The sequence below is a fragment of the Malus domestica genome, chromosome 04, assembly GCF_042453785.1.
Source record: "Malus domestica chromosome 04, GDT2T_hap1".
Lineage (NCBI taxonomy): Eukaryota > Viridiplantae > Streptophyta > Magnoliopsida > Rosales > Rosaceae > Malus > Malus domestica.
This window is the reverse complement of record NC_091664.1, coordinates 690,077-709,677: the sequence shown is the minus strand read 5'-3', so window position 1 is coordinate 709,677 and position 19,601 is coordinate 690,077. Positions and strand designations below refer to the sequence as shown.

The 19,601-nt window shown below is 37.0% G+C and overlaps 1 protein-coding gene across 2 annotated transcripts; it reads right to left on the bottom strand.

Moving 5' to 3' along the window:
• Window positions 1-1,998: 1,998 nt before the first annotated feature.
• LOC103443567 (uncharacterized) lies at window positions 1,999-12,646 on the bottom strand. Of its 2 annotated transcripts, XM_029100749.2 has the most exons (19): window positions 11,878-12,644; window positions 10,932-11,042; window positions 10,728-10,784; window positions 10,492-10,568; window positions 10,304-10,403; window positions 8,218-8,291; window positions 7,551-7,651; window positions 7,353-7,456; window positions 7,135-7,188; window positions 6,993-7,048; window positions 6,861-6,899; window positions 6,007-6,148; window positions 5,565-5,749; window positions 5,326-5,393; window positions 5,104-5,176; window positions 4,443-4,504; window positions 3,089-4,268; window positions 2,599-2,795; window positions 1,999-2,303 (listed from the first exon to the last, which is right to left on the bottom strand). In XM_029100749.2, exons 1-19 carry the CDS (start codon window positions 11,956-11,958, stop codon window positions 2,293-2,295), a joined length of 2,772 nt encoding a protein of 923 aa, XP_028956582.1. In that variant the 5' UTR covers window positions 11,959-12,644; the 3' UTR covers window positions 1,999-2,292. The 2 variants fall into 2 exon arrangements, with proteins under 2 accessions (XP_028956582.1, XP_028956581.1); XM_029100748.2 differs by having other exon boundaries at window positions 1,999-2,795; window positions 11,878-12,646.
• Between the last annotated feature and the right edge of the window lie 6,955 nt (window positions 12,647-19,601).

Below are 19,601 nucleotides of genomic sequence, written 5' to 3'. Positions count from 1 at the left end.
ACCCAAATTCCAAGTTTATTTTTCTTATCCAAACATAGTGTAAGTTAGTACTCTTATTTGAGCTAAAATCACCACAGTTAAATTTAGATGATTTTCACGTTCTTGTTACCTATTTTTACACATTGTTTATAACCTCACACACTCCTATTTATTCTTGGCTATTAATGTGAATCAACAAATAAAAACAGTGAAGAAAATTAAAGAGATGCGTATAAAAATAGAAAAATGACACATGTTTAAGCCATTTCCCGTTTTAAAATAACAAGGGGAGGGAGTGGAGTTGAAAGGAGGAGGCAGATTGTCTGTCATTCTGTTACCGTATTCATCTCATTCATTCTTATTTGTGTGGTCACGATTAAGTCACGTCAACATTTTATATTTATTTTTTAATAGAAATAATAAGATAAAAAATAATAGAAATATAAAATATTAATTTGGCTTAATCATGACAACACAAATAAGAGAAGATAAAGAATGGTACGGTAACAAGAGGACATACAATCTGCATCCAAGTTGAAAATTCAAAAGAGATCACCAAGAATTGATGGTTTGACACGTATCTATTTTCCGAATCAAAGTCGCATGTGGATGCGTTGTGACCTTGTCTTTCTTTGTGGTCCGATCATCCGCTCCAATCAAATCTAAGTTGAAGAAATAATAATACACAAAAGAAAAAGGAAAAAGGTATTTGGATTTTGCATCATCTCCAACCCAAGGGTTCAGATGATCGAAAATAATCCGAAAACCTCAATAATATTAATGGTTTCCAGCAAATATTATTGATATTCATTGATTTTTCTATATCTCATCGATATAAGTTTAAGTTTGCATTTCAACCCCATTTTCATATCGATCCTTGAATTTTAGGAATTTCGACCAAAATACAATTTCGTGTATATTTTAAAGGTTGAATACTATTGGTCTTTAGATCTCAAATTAATGTGAACATTAACCAAATAAATCTGTAGATTAAATTAATCGAAATATTCTTAAATACTTGGATTTAGGATTAAAAAAAGGCTTAAAATTTGGATTATGAATGGTCAAAGTATGGAATGTAATAGAGCCCGGTACCTGTCCACATTCATCGCAACCCATAAACCACAAAACCATGCTTGCTTTCTTCTACATCGCATCAATAACAATCAACATTATCTACTCCTACTTAAATTTCATTTAACGAAAAAAATTAATTTATGTACACTAAAGGATTGACATTTAAAAAAAATTCGTGTATTCAGAACACGAACCGATACATTAGGTTTCAAGCAACATTATCAGCATAGTTTGTGATGGATATAAACTCATGGGTTAAGTTGAACATTTTGCTAAAAAGGTGTGCGGACGCAAAAGTGCAACTAAGATAATCTGGACCCCACAAAGAGTGACAAGACCATCTTCTTTTTTCTATTTTCTTCTTTGGAATGGAATGGAACGGAACTCTTTTTGACAAATGATGAGGATAATGATGAGTGGTGAAGGTGTCTCATTTCTATTTTAAACCGCTTAAAATTCTTAATGAAACAAGTTCACTGTCATTATGTTGTTTTCTTATAATAAAACTCTGTTATATGTAAATTTTTCTTCACGGGACATAATATTATTAGATTGTAATGTCATTTGGTGGTAATTGATAAACACGTTCCATACAAGTTGTTCTTCTCAATAGACCGTTCTTGTTAGCGTCAACTTGCATCAAGAGTCAAGGACAGTTAACTTCCAAAATGTGATGACATTGAGGCCTGAGGAGGACCACTAAGACATTTATCTTTTGCTCCTTTTTCAACAGTCATTATTACTAATTGTATAAGGGTCACAATTTGACACGTAATTTTGAAGAAGTATATGTGCTTGTTTCAAACTATGATTTACAGGTATTGGGGGGGAACGTAGTATATTTTCCGGTGAAGAAGTCGTCGAGCAATGAAAATACACAAGCAATTGTTCAAGCCAGAACGCATGCAGTTAATTGAGCTCATGGTTTATGTAGAGGAGAGATTAGGAACAGGAAGGTGGCAATTTTTACCACAGATTTTATTCATGTAAAATAATTACGGAGTTTTCCATTATGCTCCGGAATTTTTAGTTATTAGATCCATAGAAAAAATACAATTATCAAAATCTAACGACTAAAAACACCGGAACATAAGGCAGGCACCGTGGGGTACAATAGAACCTTAGGGTAAATTACCACCAATTGCAGTTGAGCCATAGATTGGGAAGTCTCTGTGGAGCTTTGGCAAATCTGGAACCAAAGCTTAAGCTGTAAGTCTTGGATCTTAGGCATCCTCCTCAAGATTTTTCTGTATTAACTCAGAATTAGATACCTGAACATGAACATGGTGCGAAAACAACTTTTTTTTTCTTTTTTTTTTTTTTTTTTTTAATAACCTATTTGGCTATTTCTTCAGGACTTCCCCCAAACCTCTCCCGGCTTATATATTACTTGACATCGAGAGGGTTCGAGGAAGCGAAGATTTCACCACACTTGTTTTACGATACAACCAAGTTACATGTTACAATATCAGCAATATCAGCATGCACAGTTAAAAACAGAATCTCCAAAGCACTTTGCCTTGGTTGCAATCTTTCTCACACCTGTTTCGCTGTGAGAGGATCGTGAACTGACAGACGATAAATGTATTCTGTCCATTATGTTGATCTGAGGAGCCTCGAGAATTGCCTTGGGCATGTTCAACGCGAATTGCATCCCCCAAATAGATAGTGGCCTCATGTATATTAGAGATCTGAAGTGGCCGTCCATCGTCCATCCTTCGGGCGTCTGGAAAGCGTATCTGTAGGTAGTAGAATCAAAATACTAACTCTGTTAATACTAAAACATGACAACAAAAAGTCATGTCAGACATTATTTGTCCTCCGCAAAAGTCATGTCAGACATGATTATGAAAAACTCAAACAGCAGAGCAAGTTTGCCTGAATAACTTAATTTGCCGGAGGAAAAAAAGAAATCAACTTAAAAACTAGAAACCATGAGTTTTTCAATGCACATGACATGGATAAAGAGTTGGATCACATTAACAATAGTCTATAGGTTACTCTAAATAATGTAAGTATAAGTTCTACTTACCCGAAGCCATCTTCAGACCAGCCGGCAATAAAAATACCTTCAGCAGTAGCGAAAGCCTCTTTCTCCTTTCCAGCAAGAATCATCAGAGCAGCCACCCCATATGTGACACCAGTCCATATTTCACGTGACTGCATGCAAGACTCATCCACCTTCCCATTGGGATGCATTCCATTTACGGCACCCATTTTTCCTCCTTTAACTTTCATGACATTGAAATCATAGATTTTCTGCAGAGAGCTTTCGACTTTAAAATCATCAAAAAGTGAAGGTAAACCAGAAGACGCCGTATACCACTGCCCAGCCAGTTGATCTGCTTGTATAGACTTACTGTTACTACTTGATCCACTATCGTAATTAAAATAAGAACCATTCCACAATTTTTCCTCAAAAGATGGTTTTGCCTTTAAAAATTTGGCTTTGCACCATTCGGCAAAGGCCTTGTCGCCTAGTTGAAGGGCCATTGCGGCTGCAGCTTGAAGTGCAGCTAGCCACAAGCACCCACAGTAAGCACTTACTCCATGAACTGTCCAAGCATCGTAGGTCTGATCAGGGAAACCATCATTTTCAATGAGACCATCATTGTCTCGGTCAAATTGTTCCATGTACTCCATTGCAGCACGAACAGCAGGCCAAACATCTACTCCAAATGACATATCCCCTGTTGCAGAAAAATCTCTATACACCTGAAGCACAAACTTTGGGTTCAAATCCTTCCACTTACTAGTATCATGAATATTATATGCATTCATTTCGTTCCAGGGATCGTGTGTTCCCAGATCATGAGGGACAGCTCCTCTAACCTTACGAATTCCCCAGTTACCCTCTGCAAGAAACTTTACTTTTCTTCCATCTTCTGATAAGACGGCTTTTGCAAAGTCCCTTTGAATATTAAGTTCAATTTTGGGAAACAGCTCGAGAAGGGCAAATGATGCATAAAAGTGTACGTCATATGTGTTCCACATGATATATTCCACTCCTTCCAGATAGAGGAACCTCCCAACATCTTCACTGGCATTTTGTGGGTCCAAATGTACACTCCTTTGGCAACCAGTTGCAGTGTGCTCAACAGCTGCGTTGTGATTGCTATTTACTTCAGCTTCACTAACCTTAACATCTGTATTTTCAACATTTGTCAATTGGTGTCGATTGTTTGTAATGTTTGTTGCAGGCAAGGGAGAATCTGTACCAATCAATCACAGTTATAACTCATTTCTAAGGTAAAATTAGCCAAAAGGGAAGGACATATTTAACAAAAAAGTGCACATTCGGATTAGAGCTAGTGTCCACATGAAAAACATTCTTAGATGCTATTTCCAGATGTGAGATATCAAGGAAATCAGGATTAGATAAATACCGATCCAAACTGTCCCACCAGCCACCAAAAAGTAGAGCTCATTGAATAATGTGAACTTGTACCTGCAAACATTTTGTGAAGTATTAGCTACAAGATCGATGAACCAAGTTCATAGCTAATCATTGACAGGTAAACATAGCAAAGTAACTTCTCCATGTTTACACAATGGATTATTTGTTGGGGAGTTTCTATTTGTAATGGAAATGAGCATATATGATGCATTGACTACAATATTTGCAGAGACCATTGAAACTGGACCAATCATTCGAGTGAGCTCAAAACAGCTTTCAGTGGACACGGTTGTGGGCTGTTCGTTGAGAATAATAAGGAAGGTATCTAACATCATGATCTCTAAAGAAATGAGATGCAAAACCAACTCCAATGTTTGAGGTGGACAGCATTATCCATTATAACAAACCAAAGGGCACATATCGCGCACACACATGCAAACATCTTTCTTTATGTAAGCCGTTCTTTATGCGAACCGGTGAACTTATTTTTCAAAACTTTTAAGAATTGACAACGCTACCCTAAACTTAAGCTCTGAATTCTCCTGCAGGGTATTTTTAGGCAAATTCACCAACTTAGGAAACTAATTTATTATCTGATGGAACATTATGATTTAACAAAGAACAATCACAGTTAATGCTTCCGTTCTTACCATTCTGGTAATGTTTCATCCCTGAGGATAGGGCTTTGCCACCTTTCAATATCTTCTTCCCATCGCTTATAATCTGTCCAGATTTCAAAAGTGATCAGGACCCATCACATATACTGCACCCATTGTTAAACAAGAAAAAGTATGCCAAAAACTAAATCTAGTGAATATTAACAGATTAGTGCCTTGATGAAAAGGTCACAATACAGACAGAGAGATACATACTTGTCAGCGCATCATGCACCAAATCCTGAGCTGCCCTTTCAGAGGTCCCGTAGAATTTTGTGTACCTCCTGCAGCAAAATTACAAATTCAAATAACCCAAAATGCACATCACTAGTATTGCAGTCGCTCTCTAGAATAAAATACTTAAAGGCATTCATTTATAAATCATAAAGGTACAGTACTGCTTAATATGCATCATTTTGAAGCAGCTTTTCATGTGTAAATTACAATAAGCTTACCTATGGTATGAGCTTCCCTTCAAAAATTTTACTTTTGGAGATGACCATGATAGGCCAAATGCAACGGTGCACTTCCCATGAGGTTCCACCCAAGCAGTAGCTGCTACTGCAGCACAGAGTGTTTCTCCAGGTGATGAAGACATGCATGGTCCAGAATTGAAATTATCACGATCAAATTGCCCATCCTGAAAAGACAGAGAAGGGTTAAGGAAAGGAAAAAAATTCACTCTGTAAAACAATGGAAGGAACACCATGGCAAAATCCAAGTAGAATTATTCTCAAAATTCGAACTTAATCCACCAGGTTGCTGAATGACAGCATTTGCTGGATAGGACAGCAAATTGATTCGGCTAAATAGAAAAATGACGCACCTAGCATTATGTTACACAATCAAAAACAACAAGGTGCACAGAATTGAGAAAGCAAACCACAGATTTAATACCTGCACCATTTTATTCCACATTTCTTTCGCCGTAGTGGTACTTCCTTCAGATAACCCAAAACACGGCAACACACTCACGCTTACATTTTGAGTTTCACACGCAGCTATTCCAAATGTAACAGGAGGATTCCCTTTTGCAGTCCTGCAACATAGGCATAGTTGTTATAAACAGTTAAAATCAACTGTAACGAGTTAAAGTTTAAAAATAGTGAATGACAACAACTCGCAAAATCAGAGTGATAACCTAATACTTTAGATCAGATCAGGTTACCAAGAACGATAAGAATATAAAGCTCATTATTTTGAACAAACTAAGAGGAGTTGAAAACATATGGTTGAACAAAAACAAGAACAGGTATCAAATAAGGTGATCACAAGCAGACACTTTCAATGTTAACAAATGTGGAGACCCCAAATACCAATTATGAATTTTCCACAGCACTTATTGTTGATGACTGGAAAAGACTTACTAAAAATAGGAGAACGCGGAACTCAAAAAGGCAAGAATTAGCATTTAACATATCAATTCCAATAAATTAGTAAATATGTTTTACTCTTACCAGACGATCAATCTATCTAAAATCTTTAAATATATCTGCTTATATGCTCCTATGACATCTGTCCATACTTCTTTATTTGTGCTTTTTATTTCATTTCCGGATATTTTTACAAGGAATTTTGATTTTAAGTTCATAGTCAGGCAGAAGCATCTTATTTTTCCTAATGGTTGACTTCTTTCACTTGTTTGGGGTTGTTTGAACACTATGTCTTCATTTTGGCCTAGAAAACAGTGTATCGGCAGAGAAATCTGCAAACCAACCGTCAAATAAATGTAATAAGGTTTGGTGACTTGCTTGTGATGTAGAAGTACACCAGAGACTCCATCTTCGCCACTGTCAAAGCAGAGAAGTAAGTTAGAATAAGTTAAAAACACGGTACTAGTATAGTAGGCAACTAGCCATACAACATCCACCAAATTTACTCACATAAATGGTTCGTTCACATGATCGCCCGACAAGTGTGAGACTCCTCCAATTGAATTCTACACCCAGAAAAGCAATAATTACTAAATATCCAAGAATCTTTGAATTGCTCGGAAACTATTCCAATAAAAAAATATAACCTTACCGCCCATGTAAATAGGAGGCTGACTTTTGCTCTTTCTTTTCCAGTGTTCACCAACTGTATCAGAAAGAAGACTCTTATAAACAAATCATATCATAGAAAATTATACTGAAATTCTTGTGTAAGATCCTTATGTTAACACTTGTCTAATACAGAAAGAGCTCATGGAACAATGAACTTTTTCATCTGTACATATCTGGTATCAAGTTGAATGAGCCTACCGTGTAAACAAAAACGGCTGTAGGAAGACTACTTTCTCTATAATTATGAGGGATGAATGGTGATATTTGCCGACAAGAAATTTTCAATTCTGGGTCAGGTTCACCTAAAATGAAACATAATACAACCCAAATTGAAACAGCAGCTTAAAGGGCAAATTACGTGATCAATGGCTAAAAGGAAAGAAAGAAGAATGATACCATCATATATGGTCCATGCCCTTGGAAATAGTGCATGGTATGTTGAATGCTGGCCACCCAGGTTCCATCCCCATGATGATATACCCTCATCATCAGCTTTTCTGTGAAAACAGTCGAATTAAATCAAGATGTCAATAATCAGGACATTTCAAATACTATAGGTAAATTTAGAGCTACAAAAATAGTTAAACCAAGTTCATGCACTATTCATCAAATTCCTCGTAGCCATCAACAAAACTCAAAAGTGATATGCATTAATACAAATGAGACACCCTCTGATAATACAAACTTGCTACACTCTGACGATAGTCCAGTTAAAATGAAATATTGCCTCATGTAACAATAAAGTCTATTGTTCGTTGATGCTTCAATAATTTCTTATTCCCTATAAATTTTGATACTTATAATGTTCCTGAAGAAGTGTCACAGCAGACCACTAGACCTGGTACCAAAGGAACATTTGCCAATTAGACTTCTTAGATTCCCCTTGATGCCATAAAAGGAAGACACAATATTACATATGGTCCCACAAGCTTGGTCTTGACTTGCAGTCAACAAAGGTAAAAAGCATGAAGAATTGTATAGGTATGATAAATTCATCATTCGGTGGTAAGAAATTGTAATTATTACAGAAGATGGTTTCTTAACTTAACGACTACCCTCTTACCCTAATCCTTCATGATGACCGGGGGCCAAGACTGATGCATAATTTTTATTCGTTCCTTCTCTAGATATAAAAATCTGCAATATCACATAAATCTCTGAGTCAGAATTACAACATTACAAAAAGTAAATAGGACAAAAGAAATGAGCTCTATCTCTAGAAACAACTAATAAAATATTAATATTCACTTCTCCTGTACATTATACAAAATAATGCATAAACATTCCTCAGCTAAATACAGTGTCAGTAACAGATTGGAGTTGCAAAGAGCAGCCAAACTGAACTGTACATAGTTAGACAGCATCCCAGAGATTCTAAAGTTTTGAGATGCCATCAAGCCTTAAATGCATATCCTTTCATAATTTTCAAACCGCTTCACTTCATCATCCTTTAAACAACTAATTTGTCCGGTATATATTGTGCATTGATTTTCACAACACCATCACACATCGTCCAAACTTTCATTTTGTATTAAATTCAAGACCACCTTATCAAATGTTTGTATGAACTACATTTCAGTAACAACCATGAGCACGTAAATTGAAGTTTCCTTGTCCACTGCTCTTGAATGTATTACAAAGATGTCCTCTTTCTAGCCATATAGCAACATCACAATCTCCAATTCTCCATATGGTCTTGAGACACTATAACATGACAAGTAAACTTACAGGCAGAAAACAAAAGTCTGATTTTCGCTGACAAGAGATTTTATTCTAGATTTTGGATTGATGTGCAATGTGCCTCCACCAGAACTGTAAACAATTGGGATTGCAGGAAGACCACATAACCAACTAAACAAATCGATGGAAGTAGGGGTGGACAACAGATGGGTTGGCTTGGGTTATGCACCAATCCATTGGCCAATCTAAGGAAACCGGGTTGGTGATTCTAGGAAACCGGTGCAAGCCAATAAAATTGGATGCCCGACACAGCCAGACCAATCGTTTGTGGGTTGGGCTAAGCGGGTTTATCGGGTTTCACAACTGCGAGGAGGGACTGACTGAGATATACCAAAGAGAAGTGTGTGAGGGAGTTAGAGGGAGTGGTTGTGGCTGAATTTGGATGCTCAGAAGCTTGGAGCAGCAACAAAATTCCAGAGTGGGGCTTTGCAATTTAGCAGTGGTGGCAACAGATAAAGAGAACAAAAATAGAAGGATTTTGAAGGTGAAGGGTTTCAAATGTCAAATGGTCCAGAGATGTTAAAAGGGCCAGAACATGTTTCTAGAGTTAGTAATAGCAAATCAAATGAAGTCATGCATACAGTAAACCCTTTTATTAAACATGACGTGGGTGGGTGGAGTTTCAACTGGTATATAGTGTTGCAAACCGGTTTCAAACTTCTCCATCTGGTGGGCGGGTTACGACCTGATATTAAGTTTTGAAAGTGTAGAACCAACCCAACCTGAATTTTATTGGTTGGGTTGGTCTGTGTGGGCGGTTAACCCATGAAAATGTCCACTCCTAGAGGGAAGAAAACAAATAGACTACCTAATTCACATGCAATTACTAGGGTGATGATTAAGCACTGAATACTGAATCTCTAGCACTTCAAATTTTAAACCCAGAAACCTTTTGAACTCAATTGTAAGTATTGGCTTCAGTTCATAAATAAAACGAGCTCTAAGTATGTTAATATTAAGAAAAAAATGGATACTACAGTGTATGTGGTTGTGGAGTTGAGGATGGTCTTGCCAAAAACAATGACAGGGAACAGTTTGGATTTGGTTGGATTTGCATATACTGAACATGAGGTGGTAACTATGGTGATAGAACCCATATCTGTGGTGATTGTTGCAGGTTGCAACAATGGTAATAAGGTGGGTTCAAGCGACAATATCAAAAGTGATGCGGGTGCCAATTTTGATATAGATAGTGTGGAAACTGAGCAAATTTTAAACCCAGAAGCAATGATAGTGGTAAAATCTACATAAATGACATAAATGATGATGGTAATGTAATCAGGCTAGCCTGAGGTCAATATATAATATAAACGAAACTTAAAATATCAACACATGCGTAGCAAATATGTTACGAAAGCAAAGAACAACATTAAATTACAACTATATAAGATCAAGGGTAGAGATTTTACAGAGAACTGATTGGCCATGACAGGAGAACCTTTGCAGATACCAGGAATGATTTGCCATTGCCTGAACTCGCCTCTAAAACCTCTAGATATGCTGCCACTTCTGTAATACGTGTAGATAATTGCCCACTATTAGATTAACAAAGATAATAGTCCATAGAACTCAGGTAACCTATTCATTCGCAACATACCCCATCCCTCCAAGTGGAACCCCCTGAGATGCAGATGGCTTGCAACTTTCTCGAGTAAAAGGGTCAATAGGTGCTTTCTGCATGGATAAAAAAATTTGCGGCCAAGTTTCAACAACCTTTGTAACGACATATCTTCACCCATTCATTTGACAGGTGGGTATAAATCATACAAATACCAGTTGTAAAGGACCAAAAAGGAAAATGACTTCTATATCTAGAAGATTGAGATAATTTACCCTTCCGTGAGAAGCCTCTTCCCTGATGTATGACCACAGGCGTATACCTAACCGAACCTAGTATTAAAATTTTCCACACTGGTCAGAGAAAGATAACATGTGCAGGGGATACTGGAAATTGGGTGAAAATAGAAAAGCTCCAAACATGAGAATGCACAGGACGTATTTATTAGTCAACGACAATAAAGAAAACAACCCGCTTACCATCTTTATCGCTTCCCTAAATGTAACACTAAATTCTCTGAGAAGATTAGCCTGGCTGTTTAACTTCTTCCTCCAGGCATGTTCTGGTGGGGCAGCACTATCAAAATCAAACTACACAAAAGTAACAAGAAAAATAATCAGTTTGAATAAACTAAACAACAAGAACCACAAAAGATAATAGCCCAAAATCAGTTTGCTTGCTAAGACAGTAAAAAATATGCTAAACAAAATTCACAGAGAAGGTGAGAATTGTTTATTTTTTGAATAAGGGTTCATGGAGTAGATACAACAGATTAGCAACTAATAACCCGAAATCCACCAACGGTAACTGACACAAATGTCGAATTAAGACACAAAATATCGAATAACGATACAGATGTAGGATTCCAGGTGTTCTCACAATATAGAAAACCAGAAAACAAAAGATAAAAACCATTCAAATTAAGCATGAATTTTAGTAGGAAATCCTACAGGTTAAGCATGTGTAGAACTAACACTTGATAAACCGCAGAACTTTAAGTTTTAACATGGCACGGATTTTGATTCACTCGATCTGCAAGACGAGCTATTTGATTAAACTACGTTAACAAATAATTTTTTCCATAGCTAATTAAAATTCCCACTGCTTACTCCAATTCCTTCGAAGTTCAAAAACTTTTGAAGAATATGCAAATGAAATCACCAAATAAATTGCATTGCATATATTAGACAACAGGGTTTAGGATTGAAAGGCATTTGAATTTGACTATCATCATTGAAACCAAACATATAGCTATGATCTCTGACTTTATCAAGTAAATTCTAGAGTTAAAGGAAGTTAAGGAACCCATACTTGCTTGTTTTCTTGCCACCTCTTACATTTTCTCAGCAACCAAACACAACCCAAATCAATAACACAAACAAATAGAGAGAGAGAGAGAGAGACAGGAGAGAGAGAATAACCAACCAGGTGCAAAGTGTTTTTGCTGATATACTCCTCAGGCGGCCATGAATTCTTTCTACAATGGAACAAATGCCCACTAACCATGTTGACTAATTCTCAGCAGCAGGTATCAACTCAACTCCTAATGAATCAAAGCCAAAGCCTCCCAAATTTGATATAAGGGAAGCCCCAAACCGAAACCTTCCTTAGCCTCCAAACAACGACACCGACCGCCGACCGGAATCTTATCCAAGCTTACACCAACAGCCAAGCAAGCTGAAAGTTTTTTATTGTTTCAGACCCAAAAGATCTTAAATTTGAATGAAAACCCAGAGGCAGAGGCAGGCCGGAGCTGGAGGTGGACGTCCACCGAATCGGAAACCCAGAATCCAAACACTTTTCGCGATTCGGAAACCCAATTAAAAGAAAGAGGCAAATTGATGGTTGATTGGATTGGATTGGATTGGAAAGGGATTCGAGGGAGGGTGGGGGTGGGGGTGGGTTTGTCGTGGAGAGCAGGTCGGCCGTCTGTCAACTCAGGAACTCCAAATGCCTGGTGTTTACGACTCCGTGTCCCAGATCGCCAGGTGGAGCTCGCTCTCTCTCTCTCTCTCTCGGAGGTAGACACGGGAAGTAGGAGGGCAGAGAATCTGCCTCTGTCTCTGTCTCTCTCTCTCTCTCTCTCTCTCTCTCTCCTGTCCTGCCGTTTCTTTACGACTTGTGGAAGAAAGAGCGCGTGCGTGAAAAGTCGAAAGCTTTCGTAGCTTTTATTCCAATTTGCTACCCGAAATTTACAGCAATTGAAAACCAACAACGAAGAAATACTGGAAAGTGCAAGTAAAAGAAAAGAAATCATTTTTTATTTATTTATTTGTTGTTGCTATTCTGATTCAGATTTTCATAATCCGCCCACCATAGAACTTTTTCTTTTTCTTTTTGTTTTTGTTAAATTAGAATAGAAACAGTCATAAGCATTTGTGTAAATCTGCTTTTAAAATGACTGAAAGCGTATAAAATATTTTTAGGTTCCAAAAGCAATTGAAATGTTTTCTGTAAGAAGCACCAGCTATGTGCTTTTTCCAGGAAGCACTTTAAGTGCTTTTACAAAATTTACTTGCACGTTTACTAAAGATTGAGTCTAAACATTTTCACCAAACACGTTTTTAATTATTTTAATATCCAAACGAGCTCTAAAACACTTGACATCTCTACTAATAAGTAGCTATCAATCTCAAATTTGTTATTGGAATATAGCTCTCATAATTATATAGTAAAAGTATGGTGATCGCTTTTTTGCACTCAAATTGAAAGTTTCGACTTGTTTTTCTATTAAAGTTGTCCTATTTTCTCGTACGTTTTATCTCTACTTAATGAACTTGCGAAATTTTCCTACCGAAGAAAACATTAATGTCATTTTTTAAAAGTACAAGTGGAACAAACAACAACGAGAACAATAATAATAAAATAATACAAGGTGGACTTTGTCTTGGCAAAAAATAAGGATCAGGATCCTCTCATCTCCTCTCCTAAGCTAATGATGAGGACCTTTCTGAGTAAGTTCATCGGACCGTTCAAATTTTATCCAACGGCTACAAATAAAGGGATTTTCTAAATATTATAATAATTATAACCGTTTGATAAAATTTAAACGGCCTGATATACTAGAATCTTTACCCTTAACTCAGGAGAGGATCCTGATCCCAAAAATAAGGAGGTGCATATTCTATTAGAGCGTAAAAGAGTCATGGAAGGTGTGCTAGGACTCACCAAGAATGGTCTGATCAAATGGGTAACTGGCATTTTAGTCAGTCAATGTCGAACTACCAGCATCATGGTACCAGTCTTCTAGAGGGCCATAATCAAGGAACAACCCAACATCACCTTTTACTTTTATTGTCAATTATCTTTTGCTTGCTTTGTATCAAGATTTTTAGAGTCAAGTCTACAACGCTTGTATTGGTTAACTTAATAATTTACACAGCTTTGCATATTTTGAGTTTTATAACAGATCATCTCGATGCAATTAGGTATTTATTGTATCGAGTTTCAGATATGAAATGCATTATTCAACACGTTGTTAACTGACGTGGATGACACATGTATATATAATATAAAAGGGGTGTGCTATCCACACACCCCATTTTACTTCTCACACACCCCTGGATGATTTTTGTCCGTTGATCTTCTTCAATTCATCCGATCCGACGGCCGAAAATTAAAAAGGTGTGTGAGAAGTAAAATGGGATGTGTGGATATCACACCCCAATATAAAATTGTGTATTTAACTTCTTTATAAAAGACTACTAAGGTTAATGATAAGGAGAGTGAAAAAATCATAATAGAAAAGAAATATGACACTGATTGTTTTGAGCATTGAAGGCAAACATATTATGATCAGAGAGAATATACAAGTCACACTTTTATAACCTAGAAAAATAAGTGATCAATTTGCATGATTTGCTGCAAATTTGTAAGGTATTGGGGGTGAAGTAAATATGTTTCTTTGGCAGTAGAAAGAATACAAGCTGTTTGCTTGACACTTGAAAAATAAAATGGAATATAATTGTTGTAGAAGTGACAACAACTCTAAAATTCTAAATGCGTAGAAAAGTATGGTGGTTAAAATTGAAAAAATAAACGCAGAAAAATAAAAGTAAAGTCGGATTGTCGTAGTGTGGGACATATTGCACTTAAAATTGATTGGTACACATATTGCACAGTTAGTGGCATATATGTAGCGATAGAGATGAAATTGGATCTTTTTTTTCTTTGGACTACGCGGAAATTTGTTGATATATCCGATTTAATCTTCTTGTTCTTAAACGTTTCATAGGAATAAATTAGGATTGAATAGATTACTATTCCCTTTTGAGAAACATTTATTCTAAGTCACAAATTCACGTTTGTAGTATGTGGAAATGCACATAATCCATATATCTTGGTTTTTCATTTGAAAAATCTATTACGCCTAAATTATGATTAACATTTAACAGAATTGATTGATGTGCTTGTTTTATTTAGTGGCATGTTGATTGCTTTTGGTTATTTTTTTTATCAGGCGGTTGCCTGCTGGTGCAACCTGATCCATTCATATATTCTTCTGTATTTTATCTATATCTCGCATGTTTAATTTTTTAACATGACAATTGTTTGCTTCTGGTCGAATATTTTTTTCAAATAAGTCGGATGAGGGGTCCATACCAAAAATAAAATATTGATGGCGGTGGGTCGGTGGATTAGTAGTCCTTCTCCTGCTGATTGGACCCGTAATTTGCATGGGAGTACAGTCAGTCACAGCTTAACGACCCTGCCAAATAATTGAGTTAATAATAATTATCATTCGGTCACGTAATAGTGATATTTTTTTTACTTATATAAATAAGATATTTTATATTTGGTTCATTTGAACGAGACTATATTGGATGGTCCATTGTAAATTTTAACTTTCTACTTATTTTTTTAATGTAGGTAATATTATTTGTTAAAAAAAAAATTACATAAAACTACCTTAATTATTGAATTAACCACAGTTTCATACATCATCTATAAAATATTTTAATTTTATAACTTATCTACAAATTTATTGCAACGTTATACTTTTTATCAATTCTTCTGTTAAATACTGACGTGACTAATACAGACCCAATTTCAATTCCAACTAAATTAACAAATTAATTAAATATTAAAAATTTAAATTAAAAAAAAAAAAAAAAACCCACACCCAGATAACCTTCCTTCCCCCTCACGTCTCTGCAACTCCCGCTCTCTCTTCCTCCATCTCCACCTCCGCGCTCCTCCCCTTCCCGCTCACCACTACCCATCACCTGTTGTGCTAGGATAGCACCAAACCCTTGTGGAACCAACTCAAGCTAACCCACAGGAAATATATCAAATAAAATGCAAGAACAAAATATTAAAGACACCAATATTTTAACGAGGTTCCTCAACAGTCAGTGTAACTGGAGTACGTCCTCGGAGCAGTAGGAGCTCACCCAAGAATCCACTATCAACCAAATGGGAGTTTACAAAGTGTTGGCAATCTCACAACCCAAATAACCCAATAACTCACACTCTAAAGAAACAAATAGAGAAAGAAATATAGTGATTAATTTCTTCTCTATACAAAGCTCAAAGCTATTACAACAATAACACTTTGATGGAGTGAGAATTATCCAATGAAAAGAACAACAACCCCTTCTCTGAAAATGGTACTGTAGCAGTACCTTCTTTCTCTCCCTCTCTTCTCTTCGGCTCTCTCAATTTTCTGCACTCTATTTTCTTCTCTTCTATCCCACTCTTACTTCTCATTACAACCAAAACTTATTATTCAAAACCTCAACCGTGACTTCCCATGGACCAAGACAAAAAACCTTTTCCCTATTTTCCTCCCCAAAACAAGGAAAGGTGTTGTCCACCTTTGGTTTGTTTAATCTAAAGTATATGGCCACTTGGCCACATAATCCAACAATCTCCACCTTGGCCAAGTTCCGAAAACGCCATGATAAGCCAACCAACACAATTAGCACACAACATCACTCCCAAACACTAGCAAGAGAACAACTCATGCTGAGCCAAATGCTCCAAAACTCCTACTACTCAACGCCTTCTTTATATAGGCAAAATGTGAGCCAAGTTCAAACAGTGAACAAACTAGGCTACACCAACAACCTTAGTCAACATATCAGCGGGGTTGTCTTTAGTTGGAATCTTCTGGAGAATGATTTCCCCTTCACCAACAATTTCACGAACAAAGTGATAACGCACATCTATGTGCTTGGTCCTCGCATGATGAACCTGATACTTAGCCAAATAAATGGCACTCTGACTATCACAATGTACCTCCACCTGCTTCTGATCAACCCCCAAATCTCTAATAAGCCCATGTATCCAAATGGCCTCCTTTATAGCTTCAGCAACTGCCATATATTCAGCCTCTGTAGTAGACAAGGCAACAGACGACTGCAAAATGGACCTCCAACAAACTGGCCCTTTAGCCATAGTAAACACATAGCCTGTAGTAGACTTCCTTCCATCCAGATCACCTGCATAATCTGAATCAACATAACCAACTGTAAAATGACCAATACCAGAGTCATCCCTCTCAAAGCATAAACCAACATCTCGAGTACCATGGAGATACCTCAATATCCACTTGGCTGCTTGCCAATGCTCTTTACCTGGATTATGCATATATCGACTCACCATGCCAACTGCATGAGCAATATCCGGTCTAGAGCATACCATTGCATACATCAAACTACCAACCAAATTTGCATATGGTATATTTTTCATTTGCAGTTTCTCTTTATCAGTTTTAGGACATTGTAGAGAACTCAATTTAAAATGAGGAGCCAAAGGGGTACTAACCGGTTTGGTTGAATCATGAACTCCAAACTTCCGAATCAACTTCTCAAGGTATTGTTTTTGATTCAAACTGACGAAACCCTTTGCTCTATCTCTAGTGATCTCCATGCCAAGGATCTTCTTCGCTTCACCAAGATCCTTCATCTCAAACTCATTCTTCATTTGCTTCTTCAATTTCTCAATCTCTTCGACATTCTTTGAGGCAATCAACATATCATCAACATATATCAATAAATAAATGAAAGACCCATCTTGCAACTTCTTGAAGTACACACAATGATCATATTGACTTCTAGAATAATTTTGGCCTCTCATAAATTTATCAAACCTCAAATACCATTGCCTTGGAGATTGCTTCAAGCCATAAAGTGATTTCTTCAATTTGCAAAACAAATTCTCCTTCCCTTTCACTATATACCCATCTGGTTGACACATATAAATCTCTTCATTCAAATCACCATGTAGGAAAGCCGTTTTTACATCAAGTTGCACAAGCTCAAGATCATACTGTGCAACAAGAGCTAACATAATGCGAATTGAGGAGTGCTTCACAACCGGAGAAAAAATTTCATTGTAGTCAATGCCCTCCTTTTGTGCATACCCTTTAGCAACTAATCTTGCTTTAAATCTCACATTGCTTTTCTCATCAGCATCTTCCTTCTTGGCATACACCCATTTGCAACCAATAGCTTTCTTGCCCTTAGGCAATTTAGCTAACTCCCAAGTCTTGTTCTTCAAGAGAGAATTCATCTCATCACCCATGGCATTGCACCACCTATTATTCTCCTCACTCTCAATAGCTTCCTCAAAATTGGATGGAATCTCTTCAGTGATAATAGGAAGAGCAAAAGCAACATAATCACTATACCGAGCTGGCTTAGTAATTTGTCTCATTCCTCTGTTCTTGGCAATAGACTCTTGAGGTGAAACTTGCTCTTCAACTTGAATAGAATCTTCAAGTTCAACTTCTTCAACATCCTCATGGTCTCCAACTTCTTCACTTGTAGTGGCTTCGACATCAGCGGAAATAGGATTTGAAGTACCAGAAGCAACTTTCTCAAGCTCCACCTGTTGGACATCTTTCACATTCTTCTCAGAGACTTTGTACATACTTTCTTCGTCAAATGTCACATCTCTACTAATTACCAGTTTCTTCATCTCTGGACACCACAACCTGTAACCTTTGACACCACTACTAAAACCAAGAAAGATAGCCTTTTTGGCTCTAGGATCAAGTTTATTTTCAGTTACATGAAAATAAGCAGGTGAACCAAAAATACGAATATGATCATAATCAGAAGAAGGTTTTCCAGTCCATACCTCCATTGGTGTCTTACCCTGAATAGCAGCTGAGGGTAACCGGTTGATGATGTGACATGCATAATTAACTGCCTCTGCCCAAAATGACTTGCTTAAACCCGACTGAGACAACATACATCTAACCTTCTCAAGCAAGGTTCGATTCAATCTTTCTGCAACTCCATTTTGTTGTGGAGTTCCCCGAACACTGAAATGTCTCACAATTCCTTCCTCTTTGCAAACTTTAAAGAAATGATTGGATGTGTATTCACCACCATTATCCGATCTCAAAATCTTAATCTTTCTCCCAGTCTGGTTCTCAATCATTTTCTTCCAACCCAAGAAAATGCTTAACACCTCACTCTTATGCTTCATAGTGTAGACCCAAGACCTTCTTGAATAATCATCAACAAAGGTCACGAACCAATGTCTACCACTCAAAGAAGGAGTCTTTGTAGGACCCCAAACATCCGAATGCACATAATCAAGAATGCCCTTCGTCTGATGTACAGCAGTACCAAATTTCACTCTAGTTTGCTTCCCCAAGACACAATGCTCGCAGAAATCAAGCTTACAAGTCGTGGCACCTTTTAGAAGACCTTGTTTCACAAGCCCTTGTAGAGCTTTCTCACCGGCATGGCCTAATCTCATATGCCACAATTTAGTAGTATCTGAATCAGATGTGCCCATATTTTCAGATACTACAGATGCTTCACCTGTCACAGTGCTTCCCTGCAATAAATACAAATGGCCACATCTAGGAGCTTTCATCACAACAAGTGCACCATAAGTAACTTTCAATGTCTGTCCATCTGAATGAAACCTGAAACCCTTAGATTCCAAAGTACCCAAAGAAATAAGATTTTTCTTCAAATTCGGTACATACCGAACACCTGTCAACTCTTTAACCATGCCATCATGCAACTTCAAACGAACTGTACCAATCCCTTTTGTTGTGCAAGGATTGTCATCTCCCATGAACACAACGCCACCATCAAACTCTTTCAAGCTTGAAAACCAATCCTTGTGAGGAGTCATATGATGAGTACAACCCGTATCCAACACCCACTTAGTAGCACAATCAA